The following is an 18500-nucleotide window of genomic DNA, read 5'->3' on the forward strand; positions in this document are numbered from 1 at the left end:
CACTTTACCACAGTGGACGTATGTGAGATGTCAAGTTCTGAGGAACCACAAGCAAGTGAGTGATGTGCGAACTGGAAGCAACAATGCTAACGTGTCACTGTACAACCACACATGTCTTTTTCACAGTAATGCGACTGCTTTGTTGGGTTAGTGCCTGGGCTTTTCACACTTCTTTGTAATCCGTGTGTGTGGGGCCGCCTACTCACTGGTGGTAGCGATCATGTTAGTGCTTGGCTTCAGTTGGTTTCAGTGTGTTTGTGATGTTTGCCGACGCGTGCGTCGAAATCAGTTGCAGCGAGGAGTCTTTTGCTGTGACACGGGAGCTTAACGGCTTTGTCCCGAAAATTGAGCGGGAACTTGTGTTAAATACAAGAGCTTTTTTCAGCGTAGAAAAAGGATAACCACAGAAGTGCAACATGTAAAAATTACGCTTAAAAATAAAATAAAATAAATGGTTTTCATGAGAGCAAGCCTTGGATTTATTGACCATACAGTAATTGGTTATTGGTTCCAGATGCAATTGTGACGAGTGAATTTCTGTGAAGTAGGATTCAATATTAATAAATGAATTTTTTTTGTAGTTAGAACATAGAAAACCTGTTTATGACTTTCTAAATATGTTTGGAACCATTATTAGAGCCCTGTAGACATAAAATAACACCCCTATAGTCAACTTTACACTCCTATTATTCTTTGTTCACACCACACAAAATAGATCATAAGAGTTTAATTTAAGAGCTGATATCCAGCCATTTCCATGGTTCTCTTGGTAATAACCCAAATCACAAGTCCTTCCATCAATAACTATGGTATTGTACCAAAAAATTAACCTATTTTGAACTATTTTTGTTGTCATTATATTTGTCCCAACAACCTTCAGTTGTACCAGGCTTTCAAATGAACGAGAAATTGAACAAACAAGGGTGGTCGAATCATTTTGTCCGTGACTGCACCTGGTATCGGATTGATACCAAAAATCTGTAGCATCGCCCACCCCAAGTACAAACTGTTGACCCTGGAAAATGACGTTATATAAAACAATGATATAAACATGACTGTATATAAAACAAAACTGTAATGTATTTGTTCACCATTGGCTGGCATGACAAACACAGCGTGAAAGTAAGCGCAGAGGAAAGCTGTGTATTTTAAGGAAAACTCAGTTGTTGTGGAGTTGTGACTTGTAAGACAATGACATTTTGGTTGAATTCTGAATTGTATGACTTCAGTGTGTTCCACTGTAGATTAGTTTCAATGTGCAACGTTTGCGCCATGTATCCTTTTTCAAATCATAAGAAATAAATGACTTGACTTCAACCAACCGGAGAAATGAGAGCTTGCTCGTACATAGCTTACACACAAATATTCTCATTCTTTAGGTTTCTTTTTCCAGTTGATGTGAGGTGTTGTTTTTGATGTAAGCCATTTTCCAGTGTGACTAAACCACATGGATGTCCCCTTTCGATGTAATGTGTAATGTGGCTTCTACAGCGGCATTTCACGTCAGGTCACTTTCCATCCTTTATGCTGCCTCGCTGAAAAATATTTAAACTATATTTCCTGAATGCAATGTCTCGGTAAAAAAAAAAAAAAAAACAAGCACACCTTTTAATGGGTCATTCTTTTTTCTTTTTTTTTTATTACACTATCATTTAGCGTGGAGGGTTTTACAGCCTCGGATTGCTTGCAAGTACATTTACACAACAGAGAACAACTTTTTCCCAATTTGAATATCAGCTTCTTTTTGGTGCATGGCTTTAGTTAATGTCCAGATGGAAAAACAAACTAACTACTACTATCAGAGGTGGTACAGAACCAGTGTCTTACATTTACAAATCCGTGCAAACCAGGGATGGGCAAGATCGATAGACAGATTGTTTATTGATTTTTTGTGTCTTGAAGCAATTGAGGCTAAATGAAGTGTACTACATGATTGTAACCAGCAGAGGTGCTGCTGATCCAGTCTAAACTCATCATGTCAACTACACTTGAGCTACATTCTCGCAGCGTCATTCTGCTCAGACTGCTGTCAAAACAGGACTTCAGAACATTCGCAGAGATACTCTCACGTTCCATTAAGAATTTCATTTAAAAACATAATAAATTAATTGATTGTTGGGTCAAGGAAATGTAGTCGAATGCCCATCCCTGGCTCAGACAGAGTCATTTGGTTGTATTGTGCTTAGTGCCAGACGCTGTCAATTAGTCAGAGGCTGTATATACACCTGACTATAGTTCACATTTATATGAAACATGTCATCGTTGTACTATACAAGCTCCTAAAATTACACGTGAAAAGCATATGACCCTTGATCCAACTGATTATTAAGTACAGTATAAATAAAAAATACAATATAATTACATCCAAAACACAGCATTGTAAAAGGCAATAATGCAGCAATGATTTTTTTTTTAAAATTATTATTATTTCACATGGTTTTGCATTTTTAAATAGGATTGATAGAACCAGATTGATGAAAATTGGAACAGAGGACTAACATATAAAGGTGAAGTGGGGGTAACGGCATTACATACCTTTCTACATCTGCTAAATGCTGGTAGGGTATGAAGGAGTATTCGGGACACACTGAAAAAATGACTACTAGAATAAAGTTGTAATATTACAAAGAAGAAATATGAAAATAAAGCAGTATTTTTTTAGCAAAAATCCAAAGGGAATAAAGTCTGAAAATTACATTTATCATAAATGTGTACCGTGATTTATTATGAACACCGCTTGTCCTCACGTGGGTCGCGGGTACACTCCCCTCCAAAAGTTTGGGAACACCTGCAGGTGTTCCCGTACTCCATGCTGGAGGCTATCCCAGCTGAATTCGGGAGAGAGGCAGGGTACAACCTGGGTGGTCGCCAGCCAATTGTTATGAACAGTTTCATGTCATTGTACAAATGTTTCAAGTGTCTGCTCCTGAAAAAGAAACACACACTGAAATCCCATCTTTTCTTGTTTGTTCATGTAATCATAAATGAGGCTCCTATTTAATTAAACTAATCAGTAAATATATGGCAGGTTGCTACAGAGAGACAGAGAGTAAACTTGGATTTGTTCGGGATTTTTGACATTTGCAACATTTTTCTGGTAAGATTACAACTTTTTTAGTTAAAAATGTACTTTTTTTTCTAATATAGCAGTAACGTAATATTACTTCTTTACTTCCTAGTAATTCCGACTTGTTTCTGGTAACATAATTACTATTATGAGGGGAAAAAGACGTAAATGTACGAGAGTAAAGTAGTAGTATTAAATTAAACAGCACTTTAATACCACTTCTTCAGTGTTGCCCTAACAGTCCTTCGTAGTGGGGAACCCTTAGTTTTTTTGCGATGATGAAAAAAAAATAAAAGCAAAAAACAGGCAAGCTTATTCTCATCTATGATTCGTATTAGTATCATGGCAAGATTGACGTACTTAAACTGTGAACATACCACGTTGTCATTCACTAACATAGCTGTACAAATTATACAAAGGCTGCGACCTGTCCTAACACAACCGCAGCCCGCCTCATAAAACACACAATTCTTACTCATGGTGTGTTTTTGAAAAAACAAAGCATATTATTTACTATCTCCACTTCCTGCCCTCTTCAATTTACTCAAGTGGCGTTATAATAAAATGACATACACAACTAACGAGGAAAAGAACTTCTTAAAGCATCTATAGTGCTAATGCTGTGTTGTTCAGTCCACAGATGTCAAGACTATCAGATTTAAAAGACATATTATCAAGACTTATATCTAAGTGTGCTGTGTTTTTAGGATTGAATACACACACTGACACAAATATACTGCATTCTAGAGTATTTTACACCTCCGGCTTCCTTTGCTTTCCAACCCAATGTACGACTAATGAGCTACATGTGATGACAGGAGCATCAGGCATGTCCTAAACCTCACTACTCTGGGTGAAAATAAATAAATGAACAAATAAGTAAGGGAATGGAATCTCAACATCTACCCTAAATACATTCAGAAATAAGTTACTGTGTCGTCTTGTGCTGTTTTTTTTTTTTTTTTTTTTACAACAGTCCGTTTTCAATCAGCCATGTAAGGAAAATGTTTGTCCTTCTCGTTACAGCACAATGAACTACTAGGTGGATGGGCTAATTCCATTACACACCAACGACAAGGAGGATGTACTTCCCACGTTATTTACAGTTTCCGTTCGGAACGGAGCAGTGACGGGAACAACGCAAAGAATTACAGCAGCTTCATACACCGACTGACTTGTCATGCTTCGAACTAACGGTAGTTTATTGTGTTTTAAGGTTATTTAGGTAGCAGTACAAATCAATTGAACAAATCCGGCAACTAAGCTAAATGGGATAGCTGGTGCGTGTTTGCCAATTTATTCACAGCAACTATTGAGGGCTGATTCTCGGAGGTTTTTAATGTTCTGCTTTATGGTGGAGTTAAACATTGTAGTTTATTCTTGGTCATTTGTGGTGTTCTAATGAGAATGAGCAGGTTGCCTATTACACTCGTCTACACACTATGATCTAAGTGAAATGGACTACAGTATGTCAAAAGAAGGATTATAAAGCATTATGCACCGTTCGGCTTCTAGTGTGTGGGTTGGTCATGTCATGCCACTCGGATGGTCGGATGGGAGCATTTCCTACATTATGCAGCAGGATCTAATCCAATGAAGATTACAGGTGTGGAATTGTTCATTCACATTTTGCTAATGATGACTCACGTTGTTGGTCATTTACGATGTTCTATGGAATAAAGAGCGAGCTTATCCAGATAAGTGATATTTTCTCAATGTTGTAAATCCATCACAGGTGGTGGAGGGGTTGGCGCACCACTACCACCGCCTTGACGACGGGACGTAACCGGCGGTGGTCGACTTGCTGACGGCCCCGTGGGAACTCAGTTCATCTGCTCAAAGAATTTGTAAGTGGGGTTCTCGTAGCCGTGGTTTTGCATTTTGGTGAGCTGTCGTTCTTCCGGGGTCAGCATGGGGTCGACCTGCTGGTGGACAAACATGAGCTCAGCATACTAGGAAAAGGACTACCAGAGACAAGCAATACAAAAACATGACAGTTTGTGTTTAGTTGTAAAGCGTAAGGACTGTTTCTCAACTGTTTGGTTGCGACCCACTTTTGTGTCGTTTTTATTGGGTTGCGGCGTCTTTGCCAAAAAAAATATGTCCATGGACACACCTCACGTCTATGCTGTTTGCTTGCTATGTTGCCACGAGCTGCGAGCCATGTTTATGGGCGACTTTGTCAAGCTAGAGCGGGAGGGTATGGACATCGAGTGTGGACTTACGGAGCCGTCCGTCCGACACACAGCCAGATGTCTACTGGAGAAGACCACGGCAAAAAGCGAAAGCTCACGTGTTGCATGGGGAAATTCCACCCACAATGAAGACTACCAGGTACTGTATGACACTACTCTCTAATGCCCAATTCGATCTATTGGTCCAGGCAGAAGATTTAGTCCTATTATTATTAAACTTACCTACTGGGTGTTGAATCAGAGCAACTGGACTTGCTTTATTTTTAACTTCTTGTTCCACTTGTCAACCAGGTCCATGTGCAAATGCTCTGATTCAACTCTCCAGATATAACCTTTACACACATTTTTTGTATACAAATGTATTGTTGCTGAACTGATCATGAAAATTGTTTGGTGCTGGCACACCGTGTTATTTTACACTACCTCAAATTCAAACTGCGCCTTAATGACTTTTAATTAAAGGGACTGTTTGCAACTGGCTCAAAATGACACCGCCAGAGCTTAGCAAAGGCTCCTGCACATGTGTGTGTTACCTGAGCCACAGCGTACATGTTTGGAGCAGGAAGAGGGAGGCATATAATGCTTGCAACACAGTCAAAAGTTAGTGCTCTCTAAGCAGTCCGGTAACCGTTGCAAACAGTCTCCTTATTTACAATTGAGGAAATAAAAAAATAATAAAATGTTTGAGTTTATGTTAAAAGAAATCCGCAATTTGGGTCGCCCCTTCTCATTGTAAGGTGATGGTGGGTCCCGCAGCCAAACCAATTGAGAACAACTGCTTTAAATCATTTTAAAGGCCCACTATTACCCCTGGAGCTTGTTGATGACTGCCAAACGTGAGAAAAAGTGGGTATATGCCCACCACGGCACAGAGAACAGGCTTCGCCACACATCTTAAACTAAATCCTGGAGCTCTGCCAACTATCTGTTAGACAGCCACAGATGTGGAAGCTTTTATCAGTCTGTTTTCCTTCAGTGACTAAGTTAAATTTGCATGATGTCGCCTTTTAAAATGTGACTGTAATGTTAGCACCAGTGTTTCCAATACAGCCATACTGATTTGGCGCTACCTGTTTGCACTTCATAATACACCTGGTCCGCCACAAAATAAGACAAAGCAGGAGGGATCAGTGTTGCCAACCTAACGACTTTGTTGCTATATTTACGGGCTGTACACACAGGAATGTTTTCAAAACGGTAAAGTATGTATTTTATCATTTCCGCTTTTGATCCAAATGGCGGAAGTGTTCTGGGTGCCCTCGAACAGTATTTTTATAAACGGCTTTCAGAGCAGGAAAATCTGACAGAGCGGACTTGTCATTGCCATGCAGACAAGCAACCCGCCACTCTCTGAAACCGATGATGTCACCGCCCTGTCGCCGTCACGTGACCAGAAGAACAACAACAAGCGCTATTGCCACAAAACCTTGACGCATGGAGCAGAGACGCATACACAACTATACTCGTCGGATTCTTATTTTTGTTCGTGTGTAGCGACTGATGACGGACTTATGCGCATGCGTTCTTTCTTCTTCTGTAGTTTGTGTGCCACGTGGTTCCGTCTGGGTCTGTTTACAGCGCCACACATCGGTGTGCCTTGTGTGTTACATCGTTTTCCTGAAAAGCCGTGTGAATTTGACTTTGAAATGAAACGCATCCAGGAGAAGAAGCATATTGTGTTCAGTACGGGACATTAGTTTGAGCTCCTGCCGATATCAGTATCGGTAATGAAGTGCTGGACGATACCGGTACGAAAGGCAGCATCGAGCATCTCTACGTTATGTGTTTATTTCTCGGATCCTACCTCTACGATGCCATGGCTGATGGTGCCGTACGGCTTCCTGCGCACCAGCAACAGACTGATGACCATCACCATGGCGATAGCCACAGCCACCACCAGCAAGCCAACCATGGCGCCGCGGTTGAACGTCTCCAAGGCGTCAGGTTGCTGTTGGAAGAAACGTGCGAGGTGAACACCGCATTTATTCAAGTCAATGAAACTTCTAGAAGTCATCTTGATGCTCGACTAGACTCTGACCAGTTCATCTCTCTCGATCTCGTCAGGCTTGTAGACCAACTGCTTGAGTTCCACAGAGGTGTTGATCTGAGACGACAGAGAGAGTGAGACACAAGAACTGTATACGATTAATGGAGTATGCTTGAATATTGTGAAGTGTTGTAAATTGGAAAAGAAAAGATTACCTTTACCTTCTCCTCGTATTCGTAAGTAGGACCCCTCTCTGATGTGCTATAATCATATTCATCTGTTGAAAACACATCATCATCAGCACAATTCTCACCAGTGTTTTCTTGTTTTAGCCGAAACCTTCACTGAAAATGAGCACATTTAAATAAGAATATCCTCAAAGTCGTTAAACTAATCATTAGACAAACGGTCAACGACTTATGGATAATTAGTTACTAATTTAAGTTACTAATACACACCCGTGTGCCTGCAAAGATGTTTTGGTTGATGGCGGCCAGCTGACCTTACACAAATTTTGCAGACATGTGCTTGTTAGTCCCCTAAAGCAGTGGTCCCCAACCCCCGGGCCGCGGCCCGGACAGAAAGAAAAAATAATTTCCATTATTTCATTTTTTTTTTATGTTTTATTTTGAAAAGTGGCCGGATTCTCTCTGTTACATCATTCTCACTTGACGCATGTCCATTGTGCGTGTGCTAACTTTATCTCATGCTGCACAGATAGACTACTACTGTATTTTTACCATTTTTCTTTCACCTCATATTTGGTGTCAAATGCTGATACTATGTGGGAATGCATAAAGGTAAGTTTTGATGACTTATTGAGTGCTAAAGTGCACATTTGTCTCAAATTAATTCATGCTAGTGCACTGCCTTTTACCACACACGTCAAACAGCGATGTAATAATCCCTCTGAAAACACTTGGCTGGAACTTGAACTGGTGGATGGTGGGTCGGCATTCATTTTGTGGTTTTAATTTGATGTTATTCATGTCTTAGTTTTACACAATACATAATAAATAAGATAAATTAGATCGCTATAATGTACGACCCTCCCACAGATACAGTAGATAGACTAATAGCCTGATTAATACATTAGCTAATAGAGCAATAGATGATGTGGTTTGCTTTGGATCATGTGCTGTTCTTTTCAACGAAAAGATAGATTTTTTTTAACTTTAGAATAAATATTTATTTACATTTTACTATATTGCAATTAATTAAAAACAATACAGGTAGGCTGATTAATAGGTTGGGGTGATGTGGTAAGCTTTGGGTGATCAACTGTGTGCTTCAACAGATCAATAAAAATGTTTAGTTTTAAACCAAATGCGTATTTACAATTTACTATATTACACTTGATAAAAAACAATAAATGTTTTAATACAATACATTGATAAGATGATGTGGTATGCTTTGGATCATATTCCGGTCTTTTGGATAGATTTTATTGCATTTTTATCAATGTGTCAGCTCCCATTCTTTTATGTATTGAAAAGCTCACCTTTCTTATTAGACTGGAGTTCTTTACAGACAAGGGAAAAGAAGGGAGGAGTTAGAAAAAGCAGTCACACAAGCAGAAAGAGCATACATGTTGAATGTGCAGGGTGCAGATGGTTTGAAGACACTGTACGTACCAACGCGGGGAGGATAAGGCCTGTTCTGGAATTCTCTCTCCTCTTCTTCCTCGTCATCCTTCTCCTCCTCGCTCTCGGCAGGCAGAAGCTCCTCCGTGGTGTGGGTCTCAGAGAAGGAGGTGGTCATGAGCTCACTGATGTCCCCCCGCTCTGCACGCACCAGCTCTTCTACAGGCAAGAGAAATCCAATCTAAAACCATTCAAATACGTCAACAAAATGATTTCCTCTTACGGATGTCATCATGTAGCTCTTCGGCCAAGATAGGATCCTTGTAGAGCAGCGCCAGACTCTGGTTCATCCTCTCTTCGATCACATGCAGATGTGTGTACACCTGACAAAAACAGGAGTTAACTTTGAGCCCTAACAGCAAGTCTCAGTGGATTGGGCCCCGAATTGAACCCAGAGGAAAAGAAAAGATGAGTCACCAAAAGTAGCATTGATCGCATTTCAAAGACAAGTAGCTGCTTTATCTCAAGTATCACCAGTTTCAAAGCATACACACCTGGAATTTCATCTGCTCAGCCTTCTGTGGGTCGACGGCCACAATGTGCTGGTAGTGCCTGAGTGTGTGTCTGCGGTCCTTCTGTTCGGCCGCCATGTATCGCTTCAGAGCCTGCAGCACACGCTCTGGCTGCAAAATGAAAAGCGCGTGATACGTTCTGAACGGAAGGCAGACAAAATAGGGATGACGGTCTCACCTGTGGCTCGTCAGACTGTACGGCAGTCAGGTAGTTCTCCAGGGCCAGGCGGCGGTTGTTGTTGAGAATGGACTCCACTCTGGCCAGGTGAGTCTCGACCAGCCTCTGTCTCTCGCCAGCCACTTGCTCCTCCAGAGTCTGCAGCACAGACTGGAAGTGCTACAGACAAGTGATGATAGAATCAGATAAAATGTTGAAAAAAGTTGGAAAAAAAGCTAAAACCCTAGCAAGTATATTCAATTATTAGCTTACCTCATTCAGGGCTTGCTGTTGTGATTTAGGCAGATTCTTTGACTTGTTGTCTGCCTCTGCCCACTCTTTCATGATCTAAGAAATAAAGCGATTTTCAAGCAATGCAATCCAAACGCGACCGTGACAAGTGAATTTCTGCAAAGTAAGATTCCTTCTTTATAAATGCAATAATTGTGCAGTTAGAACAGAAAAAATTAACATTATTAGACCTCTCTAGGCCCCTATAGTCACCTTTACACTCATATTACCCAATATAGTAGCGTTACACGTCACATATTAGGAGAGTTCCAGGTTGGTTTTCCTTTTTTACTTTCAGTTTATGGAGAGTTCTTCCTGCCAGCTATTGTCTCATCAATGTAACATAATTTAACATTACTGACACCTAGTGACCAGTGTAGAATGCTACATATCACAATGTGTCTTTCAATGCATTTTCTGAAGGCCTTTTATTTGTATTTTAGTTCATTTAGCCATTGATAATGCTTGAAAATGATTGATTTCGGCCAACAAAAGATGTAAAAATGTGCTTAAATATGCATATATTTGACTAATATTAGGCAGTAGTCAAGCATAAAAACAGTATCCTTTATTAATTCATATATTTTGAAAAACTGTGATAGAGTGAAGCTGCGAAATTTGAAGTGGGATGTGGCGAGTGACGACTTTATATGTAAAAAAGTGATATTGAAGTGCACAATAGCACTTCTAGGAGCCAAACACTGCTGGAGACAGGCGTGTACAAAACCAGCTCAGACTACTACAGCTACAGAAACTAAAAAATGTCTCAATTCCAGCATCAAGGTTAGATTTTGGCAACAAACTTCCAACACACTACTGTGGGAACTCTGACACTTATTTAACATTGTTGAAAAATAGCATAATCATGGGACCTTCAACACCACAAAATGGAGACATTCAGTACATGACATTACATTTTTCATTTAATTGATCAGACCAGGGAAGGAGAGCGATGCATCAACATGGCACTTGTGTCACATCTGGTGTAACAGCAAAAAAATAATTGGCTTTTTTTTTCAATACTCACCTTATTGATGCGCTTCATTCGCCGCTCCTCCAGGTCTGTTTTGGCATGCAGGAAGTTGGCGTGCTCTGTGTCATCGATTGGCCGCTCAAAATAAACATCGACACCATCTGTGGGCCGGGGGGTAGTGACTGCAAGGAAGGGAAGAAGTCAATTAGATACTCTTATAATTCAAATATTAATACTGTCATCTTGCCTATCAAAGGAAGTCCTAAGCGAGGCACACACGAGATTTTTAAAATCATGAATGATTTCTGAAAATAGATTGATGGATAAACCAACTTACACAACACACACCTAACCATCAATCCACCCACAAACAGTCAAATGAGACCTGATGTAGTGCCAGGACTGACCTGTGAGAGGCGGCAATGAGTCGCAGGCTGGCTAGGCTAGGCTAGGCTAGGCTAGGCTAGGCTAGCTATTATCTTATCTAGGAATTCCACTGTGGTGGCAATTTTGAGTCAACTCCTCTACTTTGTCGTTTCTACTGAAGTAAGCTTTAAAGGACACATGACATAAACACTCGCATGTGTGCTCCATTCACTACTTATAAGTAACTGCTACCTTGCATAATTTTAATAAGCAGAAGACTAATTCACAAAGTCAAAGCACATGGGTGTACTAAATAGACATGGCGTAGGATTTCTGATATATGTTCTCTTGAAAAAGTAAGTAAAATATGTTTTCTAAATTAAGGTGATTTTATGATTCCTTTTTTCAAATCATAGAGTCAATAGCAGGGGTGCAGCCATTTAAAAAAATGACGTTGGGTCCCCCTTTTTATTTTTTAATAATGTCTATTATTTGGTGGCCCCTGACTTGGATGGTCCTAAGTTTTCCCTCCTATAATGTACCACAGCCCCTAGCACTCATCATTAATAACTTTTTTTTAATTTGTATTTTTTATTTTACAGTTAATATATGTGATCGGTATCTGCTGATCTCACTCATGGATGATTGGTATCAAAATCAGCAGCATAAAACCCTGATCAGAGCATCCCAAGTCGAAATAACTGAAAAAGTCACAAAACCTTTCAGCAGTGCAGTGTTATAAAGGGATACAGGCAGTGACAGGCAAAAATGTCCAGACTTTAAGTACACCCTGTGTATCAAAAAGTGTATCCATCCTTCCATCTTCTACTGCCTATCCGAGGTCGGGTCGCGGGGGCAGCAGCCTAAGCAGGGAAACCCAGACTTCCCTCTAGCCAGCCAGCTCCTGCCGGATCGCGAGGCCTTCACAGGCCAGTTTAGAACACCCTGATCACCTCTCCAGGGAGACGGCCGGGAGGCATCCTGACCAGATACCCGAGCCAGCTCATCTGGCTCCACTCAATGCGAAGGAGCAGCGGTTCCACTCTGAGTTGCTCCCAGATGACAGTGCTTCTCACCTTATCCCTAAGGGAGAGCCCAGCCACCCTACAGCGAAAACTCATTTTGGCTGTTTGTACCCATGATCTTGTCCTTTTGGTCACCACCCACAGCTCTTGACCATAGGTGAGGGTAGGAACATAGATCGACCGGTAAATTGATAGCTTTGCCTTTCGGCTCAGCTCCCTCTCCCAAATTGGACCGATGCAGAGTCCGCATCACTGCAGACGCCGCACCAATTCCCCTGTCGATCTCGCATTCCATCCTTTCCTCACTTGTGAACAAGACCCCGAGATACTTAAACTCCTCCACTAGGGGCAGGATGTCACTCCTGACCCGGAGATGGCACTCCACCCTTTTCCGGGCGAGAACCAAGGACTCGGACTTGGAGGTGCTGATTCTCATCTTGGCCGCTTCACATTCGGTTGTGAACCGATCCAGTGAGAGTTGGAGGTCACGGTTAAATGAAGCCAGCAGGCCCACATCATCTCCAAAAAGCAGAGGTCCAATCCTGCAGCCACCAAACAGCCTGAATTAGCTGGTCTGATGCCCAATACTACCGTAGTACTCCCCACAGAATTCCTTGAGGAACATGGTCGAATGCTTTCTCCAAGTCCACAAAATACATGTAGACTGGTTGGGCAAACTCCCATGCAGTTAAAAAGGGGGACCAACAGCCAATCGGCCAATCCAGAGGCACTGCCCCCAGTGTCCAAGCTAGCAGACCGCTTGGCCTTCCGGTACCTGTCAGCTGCCTCTGGAGTCTCATGAGCCAAAAAGGCTCGATAGGACTCCTTCTTCTTGACGGCATCTCTTACCACTGGTGTTCACCAACGGGTTCTGCGATCACCGCCACGACAGGCACTGACCACCTTACGGCCACAGCTCCGATCAGCCACCTCGACAATGTAGGCACGGAACATGGCACAGTTGGACTCAATGTCCGCCGCCTCCCTCAGAACATGGTCGAAGCGCTCTCAGAGATTGAAGTTAAAACTCCTTCTGACAGGGGACTCTGCCAGTCGTTCCCAGCAGACCCTCACAATACGTTTGGGCCTGCCAGGTCTGACCGGCATCCTCCCTCACTATCAGAGCCAACTCACCACCAGGTGGTGATCAGGTGACAGCGGCACTCCTCTCGTCATCCGAGTGTCGAAAACATATGGCCGCAAAGTCAATCATTGAACTGCGGCCTAGCGTGTCCTGGTGCCGCCTGGTGTGGACATTCTTATGCTTGAACATGGTGTTTGTTATGGACAGTCCAATAACAAAGCACCGCTCAGGGTCAGATCAAGGGGGCCGTTCCTACCAATCACGCCTATCCAGGTCTCACTGTCACTGCCAACATGAGCGTTGAAGTGCAGAACAAGGGAATCCCCCAAGGGAGCACTCTCCAGCACCCCCTCTATGGACTCCAAATAGGGCAGGTATTCGGAACTGCTGTTTGGTGCATAAGCGCAAACGACAGTCAGGACCTGTCCCCACACCCGAAGGTGGAGGGAAACTACCGTCTTGTTCACCGGGCTAAACTCCAACGCACAAGCCACGAGCCGGGACGTAACAAGAATTGCCTTTCCTGCCCGTCACGTCTCACTGCTGGAAACGCCAGAGTGGAATAAAGTCCAGCCCTTCTTGAGAGGACTAGTTCCAGAGCCCTTGCTGTGCGTTGAGGTGAGTCCGAATATATCTAGCCGGAACTTCTCCACCTCATGCACCAGCTCAGGTTCCTTCCAAATAAGACAGGTGCCATTCCATGTCGCAACAGTTAGCTTCTGTACTCGAGGATCAGGCGCCAAGGTCACCACCTTCGGCTCCCACCCAGCTCACTTTGCACCCGACCCCTTTGACCCCTCCCATAAGTGGTGAGCTCATCGAAGGGGGAAACCATGTAGTCTCTTCGGGCTGTTCCTGGCCGGGCCCCGTGGGTGTTGGCCCGGCCACCAGACGCTCGCCATCGTGCTCCACCTCCAGGACTGGCTCTGGAGGGGGGCCCCGGTGACCAGCGTTCGGGCAAGGGAAAACATAGTCCAATGATTTGTTTCTCCATAGGGGTCTACTGAGCCACTCTTTGTTTGGTCCCTCACCTAGGACCTGTTTGTCATGATTGACGCTACCAGGGGCATAAAAGCCCCCGACAACTTAGCTCCTTGGATCATCCGGACATGCAAACTCCTCCACCATGGGTCCTCCACCATTGAGTTGTAGCTCAGGGAGGCATATCAAAAAGATAGGGATTATATAAACACTTTGTGCTCCATTCACTGCTCTCAATGATAACCGCTACCTTGCATAATATTAATAACCAGAATGACTAAATAATCCAAAGCACATGGGCACACAAAGTCATAGAACTGATGTGATTCTTCCTCCTACCACATATTCATGATAATTGCAACTTTGAATGTATAAATAAACATGACTCAAAATAATTATAAAAGTCAGGAAAGTTGCAGTAGTGCAGTGTTATGAAGTAATGACACAAGTAAGCATGCTGAAATACAGATAGAGTGTAGAGTAGTGTGTCCACATAACATTTTTTTCACCTTTATACATGCAACAAAGTGTTCTGTTTAAAAGTGTTCTTTGAGAATGAGTACAAGTACCGATGTCTCCTTTCAGTGGGGCCGAGGTTGTGGGCTTGTAGCTTTTTTCGTAGGAGTCCACATAGTCAGAGGTCTGGTAGGGACCGGAGTCAATGGGGTATTCATACTTCTCTGAGTTTCTCACAGCTATTGGCTCCTCCTCATCCTCCACCTCCACCGGTTCCTCATCAACCTCATCCTCATCTTCCTCTTCCTCCTCATCATCTTCCTCTACCACCTCATCATCCTCTTCCTCCATGTCTGTCTCATACAAATCCTGGTCAGGGGAAGGGCTTGGGGTGGGTGCTGTCACCTTGATGCTATGGAAATACAAGGCGGTTATCATAAATCACAACATCTTCCATGTTATCAAGTTGGATCTATCAGTGGTGACTTACACTGAATTGAGTGTTCCACCATTCTGGGAAGTCTGGTGGCCAGTGAGGAGTTCTCTCTCCTCGAGTTCTGCTTTACTGCTGGAACTGCTTCGACCTGGGCAGCACACATACTCCACCCCACGGAAATTTTCTCCACAAGGCAAAAGCATCCCATAGCTGTGGAGCTCCAGGTTGTCTGCAGTGCACGCCTTCAGGAGAAGAAGTAGACGTCATTGGTTCACAACACAAATTAGAGCTTCCACATCTAGATGCATCATATATCTCACCTCCTTGGCAATGTTGTGCCAGTATACATAACTCTCACACGCATCCATCTGCTCCTGGTGCAGGAAACGGCATCGGTCTGGAACCAGCAGGGCCTCGCTCACATATTCACCCTCTGCACCAACATGGAAATAAACAGAGAGGTCAGTGTAAGATTGCTGTATCCATCGTCTTCTGCTTGTACAGTTCTAAGAGTGACAGTCTAAGCAAGGATGGCCAGACTGGCCTGTACTGTCTTGTCCAACTGGTCAATCTCTAAGTCTATTGTCTCATTAATGTCTCCAGTGTAACATAACTCATACTTTTCTTACTTGTGACCTAGAACAATAGGGACACTTGAACTTCTCTACTGGAGACAGAAATTCATCCCAAAACTAGAAGACACAAACCACCCAAAGGTTCTGATTTGGAGGTGCTGACCCACCACCTGCAGAGGGAACTCTAAGAGTAAGGTGTCACGGGGGCCCAGTCTTTGGGTTGTCAGATTTGTTACGGTTATGAATAATATTTTTGTGAATTATACAATTATGTACTGTAAGCACACACTTTAGAAATGTCCACAATAGTGTATTTGAAGTACGTTGGTCAAAATCTACCACTTGATGCTGGAATTTAGACAGTTTAAAAGCGCTTTTAGTAAGCCCTACAGGAAACACTCCGTTTTGTGTGTCTGCAGCTTTAATGCTAATGAGCTGTGCTTGTCCATGCCTGTCTCCAACAGAGTGTGCGGCTCCAAGAAGTGCTATTGTGTACTTTATCCACTTTTCACATATAAACTGTAACTGCACTTTTCCAACATAACAGATGCCATATATCACATACAACAATGTAACATCAAAGGGTGGGACAGGAAGACACAGACGTTATCAATCCTAGCACAGCTAGGTGAGCTACAGTTACATTTGAACAGCGAGGTTAGCCTATTTGCTGAAGAAAAACAAAATTATTAAACTTACAGCCCTCACATCTGTAGCTGACACAGAGCTCTAGGCTTTATTTTAGAATATGTAGTGAAGCCTGCCTTTCTACAAAGCTGTCCTCTGGAAAGTGGTGGACGTACATGCAATACAGACTCATCTAGCCAGAGGCGGGTCAGAAGTGGTATCATGTCCAGGAGGAAAAAGATTTTCCCTTGGTAACGTCATAAAAAAAGGAGCTCAACAAATACTGGTAACCGTTTGAGCACCTCTTCTTTCAAAAGTGGAGCAAACAAGTGAATCAAAATCAATGGTTGATTTTTCTCACATTTGATGCCAACAAAAAGTCTTTATGGACGCATATTACTGTCATAACATTAGTAAAAAGTCAATTTTGCACAATAAGGGACTTTCTATTGTATGGCAGTATGTGTCTGTTGCCATAGTAACACAGAAATGAAACCATATCAAATCAACCACACAACAAATTTGCTTTCAAATTTTTGTATAACTTACTATATATTACTTTCCATCATTTGTAGTAGTCTGTGTCGTTCTTACCTAGGCAACGAAAGGGCACCACTATGAACGGGCGTGTCTGACAGTGGCTCCAGCCTTTCTTACACCAGTAAGGGATGGTCACAGGACTTTTTGCCTCCTCTACGTGGGAGATCGAAAGCGCTGGGTACATCTGGTCGTGCGGGTCCATGCAGAGATGAGATAGAGACAGATAGATGGATGGGCAGAGCAGAGGGAAGGAAGACAAGACGATGGAAAGAGGACACATTTGGTCAGAGGACAGGATGAAAGAGGAAGGTCAAACAGTAGTTCTTGGGTGTAGGGAGAAGATTACATCAAGGAATGACTCATGCACCTTTGCAACACCATGCAAGACCTCTTCTGTCCGACGCCTCATTAGACATGATGGTATTAAGGTCTTAATGACTGTTCCTGTCTTTGACTATTTCTAATTTAACATCTCACTGCTTTCACTTGAAGGCACACACTCACACTGACAATAATATATTGTGTGCAATGAAAAAATGTCAAAAGAACTTAGTTCTTGACTGCCTTTTCATAGCTGTTATACCTACTATGGCCAGCAGATGGCGCTTTTTTGCCTTTACCACTAAAAAGACCTGATAAATATGAGAACCCATGATTGCTTCATACAAATATGAGGTAAAAAGAGAAGGATAATTTGATGACGGTAAAAATATAATGTTGTACAGCAGGGGTCACCAACACAGTGCCCGCGGGCACCAGGTAGCCCCCCACGACCACATGACATGCCCGCAGGCCTGCTTTTCATTCAGGTTTTCAGTTAATAATGTGAGAACACTAGAAAGAAATGTATTCTGAAACATAAAATGTGAGTTGTGGATACCATCATTTTGTGAATGCTTTGGTAAAACAAGCATATTTGATCTGTTTGGGTTGAAATAAGGTATGAAAATCATATCTACAAAAATGAGTAGCTCGCAAGAAAAAACGTTGGTGACCCCTGTTGTACAGTATATTCCAACAAACCAGCATCCATCTACTATATAAACGTTAATACATAGAGAGATAGACCTGATAGGGTAGGTGTCAGACAGACCAAATTACAGGAAAGTAATTTAATAAATAAATAAAATATATATATGTATGTGTATATATATAAATATATACACACACACACAGTATATGTAGCTCCAGAAAGGTGTACACTACATGTGCACACATTTTGGACCAATTCATTCTCAACTGCCTACCTCCTGACAGTAAGACAGAATTTCACTGGGATCTTTGAAGCAGTCCTTGCGGCCCTGAGGATCCGGCTCCCACTGGCCCGTCTGCAGGTTCATATGCAGGAGCTGACGGCCACAGAACCTTGCAATCTGCGGTTCTGCCACCTGAAGGCCGGGCCCATTCACCTCGCTCATCGCCAGGCCCTGTAGGAGAGAGGAAAGGAGAGGGGATGAGGAGGAGTCGATACAAACCCAGTGACAGATAATAGTGATCCAGGGGCGAGCGGGCCACAGATAATTGTTAGATGCACTTTAGCAATAAACCCGGAGAATCGAGTCACTGAGCGAGGGTGAGATATCAA

At 42.7% G+C, this 18500-nt stretch overlaps 1 protein-coding gene across 4 annotated transcripts in view; it reads right to left on the reverse strand.

The window, feature by feature from the left end:
* Positions 1–1606: 1606 nt before the first annotated feature.
* The window catches only part of aplp1 (amyloid beta (A4) precursor-like protein 1), a 55797-nt gene continuing 38903 nt past the window's right edge, over positions 1607–18500 (reverse strand). The window contains exons 2-17 of one of the 4 annotated variants that reach the window (XM_054783232.1): positions 18163–18342; positions 16970–17099; positions 15494–15606; positions 15228–15415; positions 14851–15149; positions 10880–11007; positions 9835–9909; positions 9583–9741; positions 9387–9515; positions 9116–9215; positions 8884–9051; positions 8751–8771; positions 7471–7526; positions 7301–7366; positions 7067–7210; positions 1607–4992 (exon numbers count right to left, since the gene is read on the reverse strand). In XM_054783232.1, the coding sequence (XP_054639207.1) occupies positions 4891–4992; positions 7067–7210; positions 7301–7366; positions 7471–7526; positions 8751–8771; positions 8884–9051; positions 9116–9215; positions 9387–9515; positions 9583–9741; positions 9835–9909; positions 10880–11007; positions 14851–15149; positions 15228–15415; positions 15494–15606; positions 16970–17099; positions 18163–18342 (2058 nt within the window). In that variant the 3' untranslated portion in view covers positions 1607–4890. Of the gene's footprint in view, positions 4993–7066; positions 7211–7300; positions 7367–7464; positions 7527–8750; positions 8772–8883; positions 9052–9115; positions 9216–9386; positions 9516–9582; positions 9742–9834; positions 9910–10879; positions 11008–14850; positions 15150–15227; positions 15416–15493; positions 15607–16969; positions 17100–18162; positions 18343–18500 lie in introns of all 4 variants that reach the window. The other 3 variants (XM_054783230.1, XM_054783233.1, XM_054783231.1) reach the window with 3 other exon arrangements.

The sequence above is a fragment of the Dunckerocampus dactyliophorus genome, chromosome 7 (genome assembly GCF_027744805.1).
Source record: "Dunckerocampus dactyliophorus isolate RoL2022-P2 chromosome 7, RoL_Ddac_1.1, whole genome shotgun sequence".
NCBI classification, from domain to species: domain Eukaryota; kingdom Metazoa; phylum Chordata; class Actinopteri; order Syngnathiformes; family Syngnathidae; genus Dunckerocampus; species Dunckerocampus dactyliophorus.